Source organism: Corvus cornix, chromosome 7 (assembly GCF_000738735.6).
Source record: "Corvus cornix cornix isolate S_Up_H32 chromosome 7, ASM73873v5, whole genome shotgun sequence".
Lineage (NCBI taxonomy): Eukaryota > Metazoa > Chordata > Aves > Passeriformes > Corvidae > Corvus > Corvus cornix.
The window spans coordinates 21790348-21809982 of NC_046337.1; the positions used below are offsets into that span (position 1 = coordinate 21790348).

The 19635-nt window shown below is 38.3% G+C and overlaps 1 protein-coding gene across 1 annotated transcript in view; it reads right to left on the reverse strand.

Moving 5' to 3' along the window:
• Positions 1-19635, reverse strand: part of CHN1 (chimerin 1) — a 96545-nt gene that overhangs the window by 37718 nt on the left and 39192 nt on the right. The window contains exon 6 of the mRNA XM_039554891.1: positions 11515-11803. Within this exon, the coding sequence (XP_039410825.1) occupies positions 11515-11803 (289 nt within the window). The remainder of the gene's footprint in view (positions 1-11514; positions 11804-19635) is intronic.

Below are 19635 nucleotides of genomic sequence, written 5' to 3' on the forward strand. Positions count from 1 at the left end.
ATAAGAGAAAACAGGCTATTAAGACTAATCTTTCGAAACCACAAGGGACTGGTGGTTTTATTCCTCATCTGGCCCATACTGTTATAAGGATATCTTCAAATAAAAGGAAAAATAAAAATAAAAGAGAAGTTTAGCCATACCCTTTGATGAGGAAATATAAAAGTTACATTTCCTTTATAATATCCATTTAACAATCTTATTGATAAAAGCAGTTTTTACAATCAACCTCTGTTATCTTTTGTAACTGAAAATGTATATACACTTAGGGATAATGAAAAACGTGTAATCCACAAGGTCTTTCTCTTTCTATATTTACTAGGTGTTTTTAAATTTTTTCCTTGTGGAATAGGAGTTTTACTGGTATGACATGGAGTTTTTACTGGTATAACATGGGCAAATGGTATGGAAATTTCTTTTTATGTCTCATCGATATTTTCTTATCTGATGTATAATACTCATTTCACGTTATTCTTGACTGACAGTCTAATGTATTTAATATTAGCCTTTTTTTGTTCTACACGGTAATTCAATTTAGATTAATTCAATGTATGTTATAATTGAAAACTGCAGCTCATTAATTTCTAAACACTCTTTGTATTTCAGACTACACCTGCTCCTTTGGCACAGCCTCTATTTTGAATCCATCCACTTCTTCCTGAATAAGCTGTGTTGCTATGATACATGTGCTGTCACAGTTTCTTTCTTAATCATACTTTCACTCCATAATCATACTTATTTAGCATAAATAAGAGTAAGAATGCAAAGTCTCCTAATCCTTCCTGAATTACCATTTGATTTGAACTGAGTCAAGGTGAAAACAATGTTTAACCTGAAGGAATACTAGAGTTGTCAAATGGATATATGCAATGTGCTTGCAAAATTTATAATGGTGAAAACCTGCTTATGGACCACCTCACTGCAGAAAATTAAACAATGGGGTAACCCCCAGTGTTCACCAACACTCCTCATGGACCCTGATTACCAGTTTTGAAGGTCCATGTGTGTCCATGGGCATAGCTGCACCAGTGGGTCAGGGTCTGTTCATTTTATACAGTGCAATTAGGCACACTTGGAGAATCAGATGGGCTGATCATCCTTCAAATGAGTATCCTGTGGACTCCCTTGCATAAATCTCTATTTAAATTAAGACTGCTTTGAAACCTGCAATGAATGAAAAACCAGAGTGGAATAGGCAGTGGAATTAGTCTGCTCCCAAAGGCATACTATCAGTTATTAATGAATTATCAGTTTATTTCCACCCATAAAGTCCTCTAATCCCTGACCACATTCTCAGAAAAGGCTCATTTCACTTCTGTTGACCAGTGTTCCAATTTTCTTTTCTCTTCTTTTACACATATGGTTCATCTTTCCCATTCATTCCCTCTAAATTTCCTAATTAACATTTTAAAATGCTTCTGTCAGGAAAATTTTTCATAAAAGGGCAGTAAACATCCCATTTCCCTACAGAAAGCTATGACTGTTAAAAATTCTTGAGACAGGCACTCAAGAAATCATCATCTCAAATGGTCAAACACAGCATCTTTGAAACAAATTTAAATAACCACTTGATTTGAAAATGGAATGATTTTGAATGATTCAAAATGGGGCTGGCAATGCAACTCCCCATCATAAATCTTGGCTATACAGAATATTTACCTTTCAAGGGAGAAGCACTGGCACATGGACAGATCATACAACCTCTGTTACACAGGAGAGACTCTAGGGGTTTTTATTTTTTTGCCCCCAGCAAGTCAGTGGTTTCTTACAACATAACATTTAGCAGATGACTATTTTCAGTTGAAATACTCTAGTCCCAGGTCACAATCTACACCTGGGATTTCAGATGTGTATGGTCTTTGACCAATGGCTTTTATTTTGAGTACATGTCACATCAAAGCTAAAAGACTGTTTAGGGTATATTTGCATTACTTAAACTCAGTGGAAATGAACAAAATGTTAAACCACCACAACTTCTTCCTTCTTTCTTAGCATGCTTTTTATCTTATCTTACAGGGCAATTTTTCATTTGTACTGCCACCATCAACTGGCACTTTAAAAATGACACTGTTTGTAAAATTTCTAGCACTGAAGTTGTGTGAATTTTCAACAATAAAAACAGCCCAAGAGAATTAATCCATAAGGTCCATAAAAATCATCCAGTAAGCTCTCAGCAAGATCAGCTTACTGACCAGTGAGTCTGCCTTGAGAACTTCATTGTGGCAGAGGTGATTGGAAGCTCCCAGGCACCGGCTGTGACCAGCGCTAGCAAGGATTTGGATGGAAGCTGGAGGGAATGAGAAGCTGTCACTTAAGAGACTGAGCACTTGAAATTCTGTGAAACATAAGAACACAGGATATTTTCTGCAATTTTTGTACATTTGCATTAAACATATTGCTACTCTAATCATCATCCAATTCACAGAAACGCCTGAATGCAAATGTAATTCACTATCATATTAACTTTGGGAAATGGCTTCAAGACTTTTCCAGCAATGTAAAATCATCAGAAATCTTCTACCAATAAACTATTTGACACATGATATAAAGCATAGAGCTTTTAAAATGTTCCACCATTACATGCAAAATGGAAATTGGGAACAGAGCCTTTTCATATTTCCACAGAATTCCTCCAATCCCCTCTCAGGAAGGGTAAAAGATGCTTGCCTTTAAGCAAGATTACTAAATGAGATTAGATAATTTATCTAATTCACAAGTTGGAAAACATGAAAAAATTTATTAAATCACATACACAGATGACTAAGGCTTAATAAAGGACATTATACTCTCTGATACTAGCTCTAAGGTTCCTTAGGCAACTTATTTCTAACTGCTTAAGCTCTAAGAAAATGCAATAATAATCCTCACTACATAGCAATATAATCAAAGTGCATTATGATATGAACTTCACTATTAGAAACATGTCATCCTGTACTTATCTTGGAAGTTGTATGGAAGTTGATACTGAGGAATATCAATACTAACACGATGATGATTAGAGCAACAACTAAGAACTGAGAACCAGATTTTCCTGCATGGTGATTCTTACCTTACTGAAACAGTAAGACTGTAGGAACACTAAATGCCAGAAGCAACAGTGTTTCTAACTGCTGATGCTATGCAGAAGAAAGGTTAAATATGGAAAAGTTTAATGTTCTAAAAGTTAATGATCAAAGGAAAACTTTGCAAAACTGTCAAGAGTTGCTGTCTTTGCTGATGACAAGTGTGACAGGTTTGAAATAATAGGAGCAAGTAGTTTGTTGAGCTTAGTAATAAAACTGCTCTCCTTACTTTGTTCAAAGTCAGAAAACATTCAGCTAGAGACTAAAATTAAGCATGAGAAGTTTTAGCTGAAAATATCTTTTTTCTTGTGAAAGATTAAAAAGAAAGAAGGACCAGAACAGATCAGCTTCTGTGGCATTAACTGCAGGAAAAACGTTATTTTTTTCTTTCACAGTCTAATACTTGTTTTACGAACACCTAACTACTTCTTTTTCTGCTATCACCTCTAAAACAAGCATTTCACTCTCCATGGGTCTTAAGCATTTGGTAACCACTTACGAATGGGCAATTATTAGTGGAGCAGATATGCCTGCCTATCAGGGCATTCTCTAACTGGATGGGGGTGACACATCAGACCACCACAGCTCCACATCCTTTCCATCTCTGTACAGAAGCCAAAAGACATGTATTTGCAGTTAGAAGCATGTAAACACTGATCAATGTAAAATGCCTTCCCTGCTCCCATCTAGACATACACAGAGCAAACAGTAAGGAGAGAAAGGAGTTTATTTGAACAAAGAGAGAGGTAACTGGAGAAAATCCCTGGTAGTCAGACTCCTAACACAGGTTTGAACTGGCTACACAGAGCTGCAGAAGGCATAAAATGCAAGATATTTCAGATATTAGTTCACAGCCAAAAGTGCTACCAACTGCACTACCCCAGCTTCTCCTTGGGCCTCTCACATTCTACGAGTGACCAGACCTGACCCTGCCCAGTTTATGAGATTGGACACAATAGTAGCCCAAGGTGATTATCACCAGCTATACAGTGTCACATTATAAAGTTTAAGTGAGGTAAGAAACTTGTAAATAACAAAATTATCCCTTTATAGGGCTCTTAATTCAACAGTCCAGTCTGTTTCCTGTAGAAGTGATTAGTAATAGAAAATAATTAGGAGCTGCCAGATGGGAGGAGGAGTTAAAAAAAAAAGACCCCAAACTCACACAGCTAAGAAATGAGAACAACAAACGAGGGAGCTGCCAGCTAGCAACCCACTGCAGTCCCTCACCATCCAGAAAGCCCTTTGCACAAGCAATAAATCAGAATGACACACCTGCTTTAGAGGCTGCTCTGAGAGAGACCCACCCTTTCCCTTCTGTGGCCACTACATGGAGTGAGAAGGCATAAAAAGCCAAGAGTAGCCACAGGGGTTTTTAAAAAAAAAGGGGGAGAGAAGATTGTAATTTACTTATATGTGTCTCTATGGCTTCCCCAGTGTACATCTAGGTGGCCTGTTTGGAAGCCTCAAGTGTAAGGCCCTAGGGAAGGTCAGCAGCAGGCTCCTATGGTGTGCTGGGACTGAAGTCACGACAGCTCTCCATTGCTCATCCAGGGTTGAGCTGGACCTCTGTATTTCTATGTCCCAACTACTAAAGTGCACTAGGATGGGAAAACTCATTCTCACCCTGGAGAAAGCCCGAAGAAAGCTATCCTCTTTGGCTCTTCAAGAGGACAGTCCTCCCTCACTCCCTGTGTGTCTTCTTGCACTAGCCTATTCCAGTTACAAAGAAAGGAAATTTCTGCCAGTACATGTGAGAGAGACTAGTGCTATACAGTACTTTTTGAAGGGCATTAAAAATGTAGCCAGATCCAAACCACCAAGCATTAGAAATCCTGAAAAGAACCGAGGTGAGGGCTTCACACTGACTGACCTCATAAAAACAAGAAACACAGGAAAAGAGTAACAGTTTATTCACTACTAATGGTTTCATTTTATCAGTAACAACACAAGCACTATTCTTTAGAATTAATTGCACAGCAACTGTACTGCTTTACAGCCTTTTTAACAGTTCTGCACACTATTCATCTTACAAAGGCTCAATCAGGCACAGGGCATATGCTGAGGGTAATTACTCATCCCACTTCTGCTGAGGGTCTGATGTGTGAGTCTAAAAGACTAGCCCCACTCGATTTCACATGGCACCTGCCTGTCTCAGTATAATTTGACACCAAACTTTCTGAAGACTATCTTTGTGTATACATCTCACATGTCAGATCATAAAAGAGCCACGCTTAGCTGAAAAAGCAGAAAGTAACTTGAAAGGTCATCTCAGCAAGCAGTGAGCTGACTTGTATGCATGGCAAAAGGCTGAAGCAGGATGCTGATCCTCAACTGTGTTTACCTTCAGAATACAGGGAACACCTCTACAGGAGAAGCATAGCAATGGGAGGTGCAGTCTCTGCTTGAAATGCAGGCTGACCCAAGGCACTCCTCACTGTCTGCAGGCTGTGGAGCCTTATTTGTTCTGACCCTTGGTAATACTACATCAGCAACATGCAATCGGGCTACCAACACGAGCACACAGCTCTTACTTCACATTAATCCCCCACATTATCGTGTGACCATTACATTAATGTGCTCTGGAGGTGCAGACACATACACAGAGGCAGGCAGGCAAGTCCTGCAGGGCTCAGTGGAATCAGCCAGGAGGCCATTTGTAACCTGCAGGAATTAACAGAGCACAGCTGAGCATGAACCAGAGCTGGCATCAACAGAAGAAGAAAGAATTTGGCCTGGGAGAAACAGGAGAACTATGGGAGAGTGTTCAGCACTGGAGGCCCAGTCAGAGACCCTTAAAAAACAAGTTTTGCTTCCTAACTGGTCTTTTATAAGCATGAGATACTGATAAGCATAAACTAGATATTCTGTGTGTGACCTGGGGTTTAAATTAGCAAAGCGCACGCTTCATTTGGAAGCTCTGAATCTTAAAACAAAATCAGTTTATACAAGCTTTTTTAGTGAATCAATTTTACTGCCATAATGAACACAAATAAGGGCTTGGGTTACTCTTGGTGATTATAAGTAGAAAAAGGACTCTGCAGTTTGGAGAAAAGGATTTTCTTTGTGCTGATGTCTGTACACTGGGTAACATATGCACTTAACTCTCTTGGGTATTAATAAACAGAGGGTTAAGTTAAAAACATATATATTTTTAAAAAGGCTTTGTAACAATTTGCAATCTTAGCTTGAACTGTACTTGCCATATACAATATCATACATGACATTGGTTCCCCACCAGCATAAATGCTAATGCACAGAAAGGAAAGATGAGGAAGACTGAGGCTGGGGCAATCTCTTCTGAGCATGATGTTGCTGATATGCTGGAGCAGCTACCTAAAAAGTAGGCTTGTCTTTCATCCTGCTAAGAACTTTCTCGGTATTGACAAAATTGTCTGTGCTTTGAAGTCTCTGCTGAAAGATGGGCTAAACCCAGAAGAAATAAATAGAAGTTTCTGCCTTCCACAGAGTTATGTTTTATTTATAAATTACATTAAAGTTACAGAGTGATTGTCATGGACACCCGCGCAGGGACTGGAAAGGAACATTTGTGAGAAAAGAGTTGACAATCTCCTCAAGTTAACCCATGGGATTCTTCAGCGCTCAGTCTCCTGCATCTTTAAATGTACTTTAAGGTAAACATTCATTAGTTGCACTTTTAAAAACATTACTGCTTCATCATTACCCTTGTTACAGCTATGGCTTGTTTAGATACACCCTCTTTTCTTATAAGTTAATTCAAGTAAATGGAAGTATTTCAAACAACTTCCAGCATGAAGATTGTTTCACCTCTCAAAGCACACTTTCCTTCCAGTTATTAAGACCGTATCTTCTCTTTAGCCCCTATCAGTTCCAGAATTGGCATTACTGGGCACCCAACAGTGCCGTTCAAAGCTGTCTTCCTCCATCACAGACCTCGATAAGGGTGCCTGTGCTTCTCTGACAGCTACTGCAACTTCCTCGGCTACAGCTTCTCGTGTACTGTCACTGAAGATAAAATAAGCTGTGGTGAAGGAAAGGTTTAAGCAGATCTTACTAGCAGATTTGACTGAGAGCAAAAGTAGAAAAGTAGTGGTGTCATTAATGAAAATACCAGTGTCAGTTTAAGGTTGGAAAGTAAGACTGGTCCCTCTGCAAACACCAATAAGTATCACCCTTGATTTTGTGTGTGGAGTCTATTATGGATTCATTACAAATGTACACAGATCACACTTAACTTTGTGATCTGGATTATCTTCAAAGGCAGGTGTAAAAGCATGTTTCCTACTAAAATGATACAGATTTACATTTCCAGATCTCCTTGCACAGAGCTGCAGAAAATCAGCCTTCTTTACTATGGAGGAAAAAATGGTATCACCGGCTAAGGTAATTGAAAACAGAAAAAAAGATTGCTTTTGTTGAGTGACTCCTGCCACAAACCTTCTCTCAGTTCTTTCCATCTACAGGAATTGAATGGAATGTAGTACAGTCTAGAAGGGGTCTTCAATTGATTTGCAGCCACTAAAGTTTCTTGAGGAAATAGCACATACCACCAAAGTAAACATGAATAAATGTGGTTCAGTTGCTATCCTAACATTAACCCCAGCATCTAATTTTGAAAGACAGGGTAACTCGTAACTAATTATTTCATTTTCTCATAACAAATACTAAATCTTGAATCAATCACTCATACAACTTCTTACACATATTATACATATAAAGAAATCAAAAACATGTCAGAATAAAAAAAAATGTTTTGCAGGGCTTTAAAGAAGGACTTTGATATATTTCTAGGTATTTACTAATTTCTGAGAGCTACCACTTTTATAAGGTGTTTAACTGAATCAAGTCATCTGCTCTAAGGCCATAATTGCCTTTCAGAGTAGAGAATGCTCAGAGACCCATCAGTGTTCAAGGCACAGGAGGAAAACTAAATCTTATGATACTGGGTATTATTTCCACTTTCACACTAGGTCAAACAGATTGAATCCACATGGGAAGCCCTCTTTTAAATCATTCTTAGTCCTCTCAACACACAGACTGTGATGGCCCCACAATTGAGTGCTGAACAATTTGCAGACTGTTTTGGGAAGCAGCATCACTTTTTCAGCGCAGCAGCTAAAACGTCTATTTGGGACATTCAAGCAGGACAAGCACTCTCCTGTTTTCAGTCTCTCCTCCTCCCATTATCTCTGACTATTTAGTAATTCCTTCATAAGTTACAAAAAAGCATTAAGCCATTAGTCAAGAATTTTGACTTTTAATATATACTTGTACGTGGTATGCAGTCATATTCTTTCTCATAATCATTGAAGCACACGCTGTGCAGGGGATTATATTCTCATGCTTTTCCCATTAAAAACTGCATCTTAAATCACGCCACAATACGGTCTCTTGCACAGCTCAGGAGTATTGCAATTTGTGTCTTACAATCCTTGTCTAATGATTGCATAATTTTTGACTTTTCATCTCTTATAGTCTTTAAATCTTTCCCCTTTACTAGGGCTCATTTTTAATATATTGCATATGAAAAGTGTCACCCAACATATACTCAATTCTTCCACCATATGTTAATTGCAGAAAAGAGCAAGGAACAAATAAAGTATTACAAGTGCCTGATGGGAGGCATCTAACACAAAATGCAGCGTTTCCTGCTACTGCCCCACGCCAAACTGGAGACTGGGTGAGTGCCCTTTAATATTTCATTCTTAAGCTTAGGGTGTATTCTCTAGCTGCCATGGCAGTTTCCATGGCAGAAAGTGAAACTCCATTCCCACCAGCTGTTCCACAGGCTCTGTGTCTTTGTGTCTCTTCTTTCCTTGTTCTGAAGGGCTTATATTCCATACACCACCCACACATGACTGGGCAACAGTCACAGGCACAAAATTTAGATTTGTATCTGAACAGCCTCAGAGTCTACAAATCTGGGTATGTATTTTGGCTCAGGATCACGTTAAAGACCTGGACTTCTTTCTGCCTTTACAGAGGAAGAAGCACACTGTGCAGGGAGAAGCTGTGTGACTACATTATAAAACTGATAAAGATGCATTAATTGCCAAATGCTGTACACACCGAGGAAATTTTCATCCTCACCATGGGGCTAATGGGCACACAGATCTTGCTGCTTGGATCATAAGACAATGTTTTTTTCATGTTGAACTCTGAACAATTTTCTTTGGTTCATTGCAATTCAATGATACTCTCTTTACATTGGACAACAGGAATCAATCTGCCACCCCTGCCCCCAAAAAGAAAGAAAAACTACTTGACCTATTTATAAATGGCTGCTTGTTCCAAATGCTGAGGTTGCTAGTGAGATCAGATGTTGGTCATGGGGCTGAATACCTTACTCTCCTTGGAGATTTGCTGGGTGAAGTGACATGCAGGAAAATCTGTGCCATCTTCCCACCAAAATTCTGAGAGGTGCAAAGACAGCCAAGATGTCACCTCTACACCACTCTGTGGTGAGAAAGATCACACTGTATTGTCCCCATGCAGCCACAGATAGCAATCCCAACTGGATAATGACTCAAAAAGTAAATTGAAATCCCCACATTTAATTATCCTGCAATGTCTGTGTGCCTCAGTATGTTCACATCAATGCAGTTACAAGACAAAAGAAAGAAGAGTATTAAAACCTGGGCTTCAGGGCTGAAAACACCACTACTGTTGAACCGTTTTGTGGCTGAAGTCCCTCTAGTCGCTCATAAGCTCCAGATGAAGAGGGTGGGATGCTGAGATTACATGACTAACCTGTCTAAGGGTTTTCCACATAAAATTTCAATCCTTGAGAAATATTCAATAGTCCTTGAGCTATTTAATGAAAAATGTGTCAAAACAGTATGTATACCTTGTTGAAGGTGAGTGACATAACACAATGTAATACACGGAAAAAACAGCATTCTTCAATACTAATCACTGAAATCCCTCTACTATGAACAATTTTTCATCAATCTAAAAAATGTAACAGAACAGAGTTCTGCTGTCACTTGAAAGTTTCTAAATGCAGGAAAAGTTAATTCTACCAAAGAAACTCAAAGTGGTGACTTTCAGAAGACTTAGAGATTTTTACCCAGGCTTAGCATTATAATAAACTGTCTATGATACTATGCAAAAAACCACCTTTTGAACAGCACGCTGGAAGTAGCGGCTGTCAGGAACTGTAAGTGATAACTCACCCCTCTAGTACTGGTACCTAACAGGCAAGAAATTGCATATTAAACATGGTCAGCCAGCTTCAATATCCCAGCAGTATTTCTTTTGTCAAAATGATCTGATAACAGTGAAGATTCATACTTTAAGCTAAGTTGGGTGCTTCATCTCTCAGCAAATTCAGTGCAGAATGACAGATTCTGCTGAAGGAGGATTTGCAGGACCTCCTATGAGCCTCTCTCTCTGTGGACTCTGTATGGAGCTTAGTTTCACTACCATAGTCATGTATGTTGGAAATCGTCAGTCAGACCTTTCCTCCACATCCACAAAAACGAAAATCACGTATTTCTGATTGGAGAGACAAAAGATCCCAACTAAGGTGAGCAGTTCTTCTACGCGCTATAAGCATATTAGATAGTCCTAATGGATATAATTCTGAAGTTTGTGAAATAGGGAAACATATCAGACTATTATACATGCATTAACACCTACATGTATGTAAAAATGACTTTTAAAAAGACTTTCATTTGTCAGATTTTCAATAAACAAAGTATTTCATTTAACACAACAGAATTTACATTATGCTTTCCTTTTATGTTTAGTCTCTGAAACACAAATGAAATTTCAGGCAGCTGCTTTGTCTGCCCAGTACATTCCCAGCCTCCTTTAATATTTTTATGTTCACTGGTTCTAAGATTTCTTTCTTCTTTGTTTTTCTTTTATAATCCAGGATGCAATTACTTCTCAGCTGATACTACAACTCTCTGAAGAGAGCAATCCTTCTTTGTAAGTCTGGCTGAGGCCAAAAATAGCTCTGTCAGCTTCTGACAGGCTGAACTTAGCCAAGTGAAATGTTTTAACATTTTATCAACTTAATGAACAGTCTTATTTATAATGTGGACAACTTTACTGTCATTATATGCAGACTGCTGAATAGATTATGGAATGAATTTGTTTAGGGAAAGTTGAATATATTAAGAAATAAAATACAATTGTCTTATATACTGTAAACAATTTTAAGATTAAATATTCTTTGCCCATTTGAAATAAAGGAGTGGCTTAATGGTAACATCTATACTGTAGAAACAGCTGAAGAATCACAATGACAAATAACTAACCTCCAAATCATGAAAATTTGCAATGTGCAAAATTTACCATTACAAAACTCTATAACCAGTTTAGATATTGTTAATGTAACACTGGAAATAAATAAGTAGACTAAATAGCTGCAGAGACCTTTAATATTTTATAGTAGAGGGGAAAGGTTAAAAGTACAAAATAAAAAGTCTAACAGAAAAAAAAGTGTGGGTTAACAATTGCTTACCCTCTTTTCTGCTACCTCATCCTCTCCTGTAGACTCTTTGCCATCATGTTCATCTCTCAGGGTTGGCATATGCTTTTTGTGTGCTGGCTCTCTGTTTAAAGTTGTATATCCTATGTGTTCATAAATTGGATTAATTGTCATCTTGGAAATGTATTCAGCTGCCTTCGTTTCAATATAAAGAGTAATCAATCCATCTGTCACCAGGTCATGGATGGACTCAAAACGTTTCTCCCCAACAAAGTGTTTTCCATCGTAGTAGAGTCTGAAGTTTCTGGTTTGACTTCCAAATCTGCCTCAATGAAATGGGAAAGTTTTTTTTTTTAAAGAACAGTAAGCAGAATAAATAAGAGTAAGCAAGCCTTTGCAAACAATCAGAAACACTTTATCACTTAAAGCTGTGCCTATGCTCTGTGTCTGGTCCAGCTGAGCTGGGGAACCACTACTTAGCACAGATAGGAAGAAGAGATCAACAACAACTGCAGATAGATAGCCAAAACAGTTACTGTCCGAGAAGGAGCTGTTTGCTCTTATATTCTTTTAGCCTTTCCATTATCTATGGAAAAACTGAAAAATTAATTCACACTCTTTATGGCTTTTTTTAGTACTTCACTACTATATCACTATAGTCAATTTGCTTGGCTCTGATATGAAGAGTTCTCATAATAAGAGTCCTCTATTACAGCCGATCAATACGGAGTTTTGATGCCGTCTCGGACCTCTGCTCCCCTGCTTGCTTGCAGGAAGAGGCCATTCAAGGTTCAGCTGAGCTCCAGTGCCAACAATTACACTGAAGCAGAACTGCTGCCAGAACCGGAGCAGCACAGCACAAAATGGCACAAGGGCAAGCATTCTTTATTCCTGGCCAAAGGCCCAGGACTAACTCTTCAAGCTTTGTACAAAAGTCCTTCTGTGTTATGCTTGTTAAGTCCCAAGCTTCAAGCAAATCTTTGTAACATACAGGATATATAACACGAAAGCGATCCAACACCAGCCATTTTGCATCAGGACAGAACAGCATTTTGATACAGGCTCTCAGCAACCATAGGAATGCTGAATTTACCTGAACAGTAGCATATTTTAAAAAACCGTACTTAGAATCTGCAACCATTTTGTGCCTCAAAGCAGTCTAAACATGTGAAAATACAGCAGTGTTTGCACTTGGCAACATTTCCTGCAGAGAAGATGGAGGCAAGAAGCTGCTTTCACAGCTCACTCCAGTGTTGTTCCTTGGTCAGACAGCAGCAAGGGTACTGGGCCCCCTTATGAGGTCAGATCTGCTAAATAAGTATTAAGAACTAAATTTGAAAGGATGGATTGGTTTCACTTTACAAGCAAATGCTTCATTGGAGATGTTAAGGAACACAGTAAATAATGATACTTTGCTGAAGTGGCTCCTCTTCTCAGCAGGGCCTCGCCAAACAGGGGGAAGCATAATTATAGACCTTGCTTCAGGTGAAATATTGCATTCTTCTTACAAATACGGGCAAAAATACATGGTTCTGGAGTCTGTATTATTTTCTCTGTTCTACATCAAAACGCAAAGCCTTCCCATCACCCTATCAATAGTCTCACAGTGACAGCAACTTCAGAAGCTCCTATTTCTACATAACACTCAAATGTGAGGGGCCCTCAAGAATCTGCATCCTGCTCAGTAAGGAAAGAGGACACAGTGTGTAGGAACTATATGGGCATTTTCCTGCAAATTAACTGGTACTTCCATGCATATTTTTATGCCACACAAACTAAAGGTTCATTGAATCAAACATGAGAAATTACAAAATGACAGAAAGAAATACATTTTTACCCAACACTAATTTCATCACAAGATGCAGATCTGAGTGAATACAAGTCATTCAGAAGGTAGAAAGATAATGTCCTAAGTCATAGCAGAAGGGGTGGATGTATTCAGACTTACTCTTCAGGGCACCTTTATATTCAACACAGTGTATGGCAAACAAGCTTTGACCATGAGACATCCTCCTTGTACACCCTTGACTGTCAGAGAAGTCAACATGAGCCAAGAGCGCTCAGCACTCTGCAGTGCCAAAGTGAGCAACCTTCACTGTCATCTCTTCAAGTCAGTGGGAATAATGCACATTGAGCACATACAAGCACCTTGATGGTTCTCACTTCATTGGGAGAACCAAATAAGTTTGAAGGTGAAGAATAATGGGCCTTAAATACAATATACATTAGAATTACTTATATTAAGAGAGGCAGGTAAATTGCTACTCTAATCAGTGATATCTGCTTTGACTACTTAAAGCAGTTTCAAGCAGGCTGGAGAACACTTACTGCTCTTAGCTTTCTAGAAGAAAAAGTATTACACTAATTTTATCAAGAGAGGATAAGGCACAGAAAAGCATGGTAAGGCCTATTACTAAGTACACGTAATGTCTTGATTTTAGCAACGTCCCTCAAAGTCGAAAACCAGGTCTGAAGAACAAGATGACCAAACGCAGAAAGCAAACAGAACTTCTTAAAAGATCAGCTGTCTTTCCATCAGGGTCAGAAAGTGCACCCTCCTATCACAGGTATGTTTTACTGAGCAGCCTCTATGCTGTACTCATCTGTTGAGACTGATGCATGTGAAGTGTGTCTTTGAGAAATACTACAAGGAACAGAGTTTCCAAGAGATGAATGGTTTGCCTTCATCTAAATTCCCATTTGTTCCAAATCAAATTTTTTTGTCTATTCCTTTCTAATTGGATATTTTGTGGAGAAATGTACTGGTTTTCAAATAGAATCCTACCAGTAACAAGGAGATAAACCCCCAAAATCCCCACAGATCAATGAAACACCAATCTTTTACAAAGACTGTACCATCAACAATGTGTCTCAGAATCCTGTTTTATTTCTTTCAAACTCATTTAAATTTTTTCCTGACCACACGATGACACGATTTTTATCAAATTACAATATAAAAAGAAACACAGATTTTCAATTAAAAATTATTGCTAAAGATACTAAAGATTAAACAAAGATTTAATCATCAGTCCCTTCAGTCTTACTTAAAACTGTGGTTTAAATTTTTCCATTAGCAAGACTACTTCCTTATGTTTACTTTCTGTAACATTCCTGCAGCCTGGTTAATTATACATCACCGTGGCAACTAAGTAGAGCCAAGATTTGCTATTTCAACTTCCTGATGCTCTCCTCCTAAAGGCAAGTACTAGTACCAGCTGCTTTTTGTTTAATAAGTAGAAAGTGGGACACAGATAAACTATGTTCTCTTTTGGTTTAAACAGGGGAACATCAGATGTTTTTCCAAGAAAAATAATTAGACCTCTGACATGTCAAACAGTCTCATTGTGTCCACTGTGCATTTGTTTGCAAGCAGCAGGACTACAGATAAAAGACTTTTTTTATTCCAAGTTGTCTGAAAAGCAATCACTTTGTCCAGTTCCTTTGGTTGCCAGTGGGGCAGAGTAGATAATGTGGGAAAATGTATTAAACAGTAGAGCATATGTGTGCTAATAAAGGATAATAAAGGACTGAGGGGTTGAATTCGGTATCATACCATGAGAGAGACAGGCTTCAGAATCAGCCACCTACCTGCATGCAGCAGTCAGTGATAAAACAAAGGAAGAAGTGATGGATTGAGAGCCCAGACACACTCTCTTACCATCTGAGAAGGTGGATTTTATAGTCCATATACAGAATCGTACAGCAGCTTTTCACCACTTTTACAGGCTATTTTACGATGAGCAGAGTTTCTAGACAAAGGCATTGTTTAGAATGTGTAGCTGCAACCAAATGACAAATTTAATGCCCCTCAGGACTACTCGTGTCCTCCTTAGCTTCAAGCAACTTCATTCACTGAACAGGGAAAACTTAAGTCTGAGCCTAAGGGTCACTTGGACTTAATCTTCCCTTGGAGAAAGAGTCTTAATGTGCTTTGCAGCCAGAAGGCAGAAGTCTTGCTTAAAATTAGGTGCCAGAATTTCAGTTCTATCTTCTGAAAGCTCTCAACCAACAGTTATGACTAAAGTCTTGACACTCCATAAAAAGCCACAGCAATATAAGCAATCTTGCACTCACGAATGTCTCTTAATCAAGCTGTGTTCTTGGGAGTGAAAACAAATTATTCCACAGATCCTCTTTTGGCCCATTTCCTTGTCAAAGAAGCACAAGCCTTGCATGCAGCCAAAACCTCTTCTACACAGTTATCCCTGAAGGTCTCCAGCTCCTGAGAGCAGCTATTTTTTTTTTTTTTTTTTAACTTTCATTGGCAACAACATTTCTGACGATGGCCAGGGAACTCTGGAACTTGCCAACTTCCCAGAATACCTGCCTGACAAATAACATCGTTTTCAAAACCAGAGCAGTATTTTACAGGAACACAGTGTGTATAAATGAAATCAAATGCATTAGGGGTTAATGCAAATGGAGACAAAAAATCCTCGCTGATATGGCTGGGAAGGGTGGGAGAGTACAGTCAGTACAGTCACTATGGATAGTTTTCCAGAGCCATTTGGAGGGGCAGTACTGGCTAGCTGACTGTTGCTTGATGAATATTAATTTAGTATAAACTTATCCCTAAAACCTGGTAAGACCCATGCACTGGCTGAATGCATGATACTTCAGCATGGAAAAAAGTATGGCATCCTTGAAAAAAGAAAACAAATTCTAGAGCTGGTACTGCAACATGTCTATCCCCTGCCAATGCAGACACAACCTTTGACTCCCTCTTTCTGACCTGGATCCTATAAAAAAGTTCAGAGCTTGTATATTATCCCTGATAACAGCTTCCCAGCAGACTCTCTCTACTGAGGCTGAAGACTATTTACCTGCATCACTGCCCAAACTTCCTTGTCCAAGAGGGAAAACAATACTGCGTAAATAGTGTGCTGCCAACAGCAGGCAGTGAGGACCAGAGCAATGGCACTTCCCTGTGGATCATAAGCACTGTCAGGGACAAACCAACTGCTCTAGGGCATCAGCAGTAGGCAACAGTTGCTGAAAACAATGAAGAAAAAGTGTTATCGGCCCTTGGCACCTGTAATGGAGAATTTCACAAATAAATCTAACAAAATAAGAAAATAATTCTTTCGCCTCAATGTATTATTTTATTATTAACAGCTGATTTTCACTATCTTAAAATTTTGAAAAAGTATCAGCTGATCAAGGACTATGTATGTTATTAATATGCACTAAGATCACTTAATACTTAAGGTAAATGTTACTGTTCTTGATCAGTGGTAAGACTTTGAAAATAATCTGTTTGGTTTGAACAGATGCATTACCTCTTCTTAGTACTGTGCTTGCATGGCTTATTCAATTTTAAACTTGATATAAATTGCTGGGATTGATTTGATGATTGAATCAGAATCAATACCAATGTTTTGGGCATTGTTTTCCTTCCTTTTCTACCTGATGAAAGTTCCATGCTTCCTGGAAATAGACTCACTGTGGTTAGTTGTTAAGACACCTTTGAATTCTACATGCATATGGGAACGTATTAAAAGCCTGGTATCTTCTCTTTACATGAAGGCAATATTTGGAGACCTATGCCAGCTTGCCTGGATAAAGATCATCGGGACATGTTACTAGCAGGAATGTTACTAACTTTCATAGTTTCCTACTAAGTAAATAATTATGTTTACCAAAATTTTTAAAGAAATGTTCTTCAAGAGTTAATTTTACCATGTGACTTCATGCTACAAAAAGCTTTCATATTACTTTAAAATAGAACTGTGTTTCAATTCATCTGAATTAAGGTATCAACCCTACCAGTGTCTACTCAGCAAACTTTAAAATGTGTATGTAAATTTTACTCTACATATAACATTTTCATTTTAGGTCATATATGATATTGTTTTTCTGGTATATTTTTGAAGTAGAACAACATCAGAAATGTAGCAGGAATTCCACTGCAGTTGTGTATTATGGAGAGAAAACTGCCACAGCATAATGTTCAATCATGTTCGTTTTTGTTTCACTTAGAAGAGCTTTTCCTACAAGGGCTAAAGTTCATAGAGACAAAGAATGGTCTGGGTTGAAAGGCCACCTTTAAAGGTTGTCTAGTCCAATCCCCCTGCAATAAGCAGGGACATCTCAACCTAGACCAGGATGCTCAGAGCCTCATCCAGTGAATTTTTCCAGGGATGGAACATCTACTACTTCTCTGGGCAGCCTGTTCCAGTGTTTCACCACCCTCACCACAAAAGATTTTCTTTTTTATCTACTCTAAATCGACCCTCTTTTAGTTTAAAAGTTAATCATGGCTGCCCTATTTCTCTTTTGCTTCTAGGGATTTTCTCACACTGAAAGTAACTTGCTCTTAATTTATCCTACTAAAACAATATAGATATTTTAATTCAGTGTATCAAGGAAACCTGAGTGGAAGACATCAAGTGAAAAACCAAAGAAATGTTCTCATTGTAAAATAGCTTTGCAAGTCCAGAAAGAGTTCTTGGAGAGCAGAGTGGAACAACATTGTTTTAGTTGTTGTTCCTGTTTGTTTGGGGTTTTTTTAAATGTATACAGCAGGTTGTTGTTCAAGGTCTCAAGAAAACCCAAATTTACTTAGACTAAAAAAAACTACAGTAGGATTTCTGTTCCAGAGAGATTTTGTCAAATCTGATTTGCCTTAAGCCACTGCTAATGCAAATCTTACAATGCAGGTTTACTTAACTTACTTAAAGGTATTACAGAATTTGCTATTCACTTAACTTGTTTTCTCAACATATTCTACCTCTAATCTTCCAGTACTCACTCATCACTTTTTTGCAAACAGTGAGAGATTCACCAATATACTCATCCTGCTCTCTAAATGGTTTTTCCTCAAAGCTACATTCCTTAACAATAAACAAGCATAACAACACAAAATGAAATGGTTCCTGCATACATAACATGCATTATTAGAATTCTTGGGGCTACTAACAGTTCATCAATGAAGATTAATAGCTTTTTTACTATTATATTCTGTTTTTCTAGAATAAAATTTCTTCTTTCATGCAAGTGCAGCAATAAATGGGGCAGATGTCAATTTATTACTGAGACTGTTAGAGTTCATCTACTCATCTCAAGATACAAAATAAAAAAAAATTAGCTTGATTCTCTTTCTAGCACCTATCAAATCAGGAGGAACCATACTCAACTCAGCTGAGCTTCACCAAGTATAAAGGAGGGAGAAGGAAAAGGAAAACTGGGCCAGATAACACTTACTGCTGTCAGTTGTTTTGGTGTTTGAATAATTAATAAATATTTTGATGAAAACAATAATGACATTAAACAACAATGTAAGGCTACTGTGTGTTATCTTGGAAACATGTCTATAAAGCATCCACAGTATCTACAGCTGATGAAGTACAGGAATAAAGGTGTTTCTCCAAATAAAAAAATTCCTAAATATGTATTTCATAAATTACAAAAGAAGAGGCCAATCAAAAGGACTAACTTGAAGATAGATTTCTAACTAGCATTTTCTAAAAGCAGTAGAGAAAAAGAGGGATTCCAATAGAACTTGCAGAAGACAGAAAAGATATGTATGCTTTTGACAGGAGAGGAAAGCACTATGTACTTGCATATACAATTTAATTATCAACTGATTGCATTACAATTTGATTTTTTCAATTATTATTTCAACTCCGACACTGCTTAGAAGCTTTCAACCAGGCAGACATTATGCACCATAAAAACAGCAAAGTCCAACACATTCCTGCTCAGGAGCTGTGACAAGGGGTAGTCTGAGAGATGGGATGCAACTTTCAGTCTGTTTGGGCCATTTTTAAATATCCTAGACTTTTGTACTGAACAAGCAATGTGAGACAATAGAGAAGAGAAAACATCTTCTCTAACTGAGAAATGAGGCCTTCAGAACTTAATGGCCTAAAGCCAAATCATACATGAAACCAAGAAGTGAGCCTAGACCTTCTGAGCTCCACCATGGTACCTCACCACAAGTGCAGTGCCTCTGCTGTTCACCAGATCACAGCAGACCTTTGTGGCACAGCAGGAACTACAGCCAGGGTGAAGGACATGGCATAAAATGAGCATGAGCTGTGTACACTGAGCACAGGCATCTCTTGGACAAGTTCTCCCAAAAAAGTTCACAACACGTTGAAGCAGAGAATATTCCTCTGAGAAGTGCTGAACTTAACACGAGCAGGAGAAAGA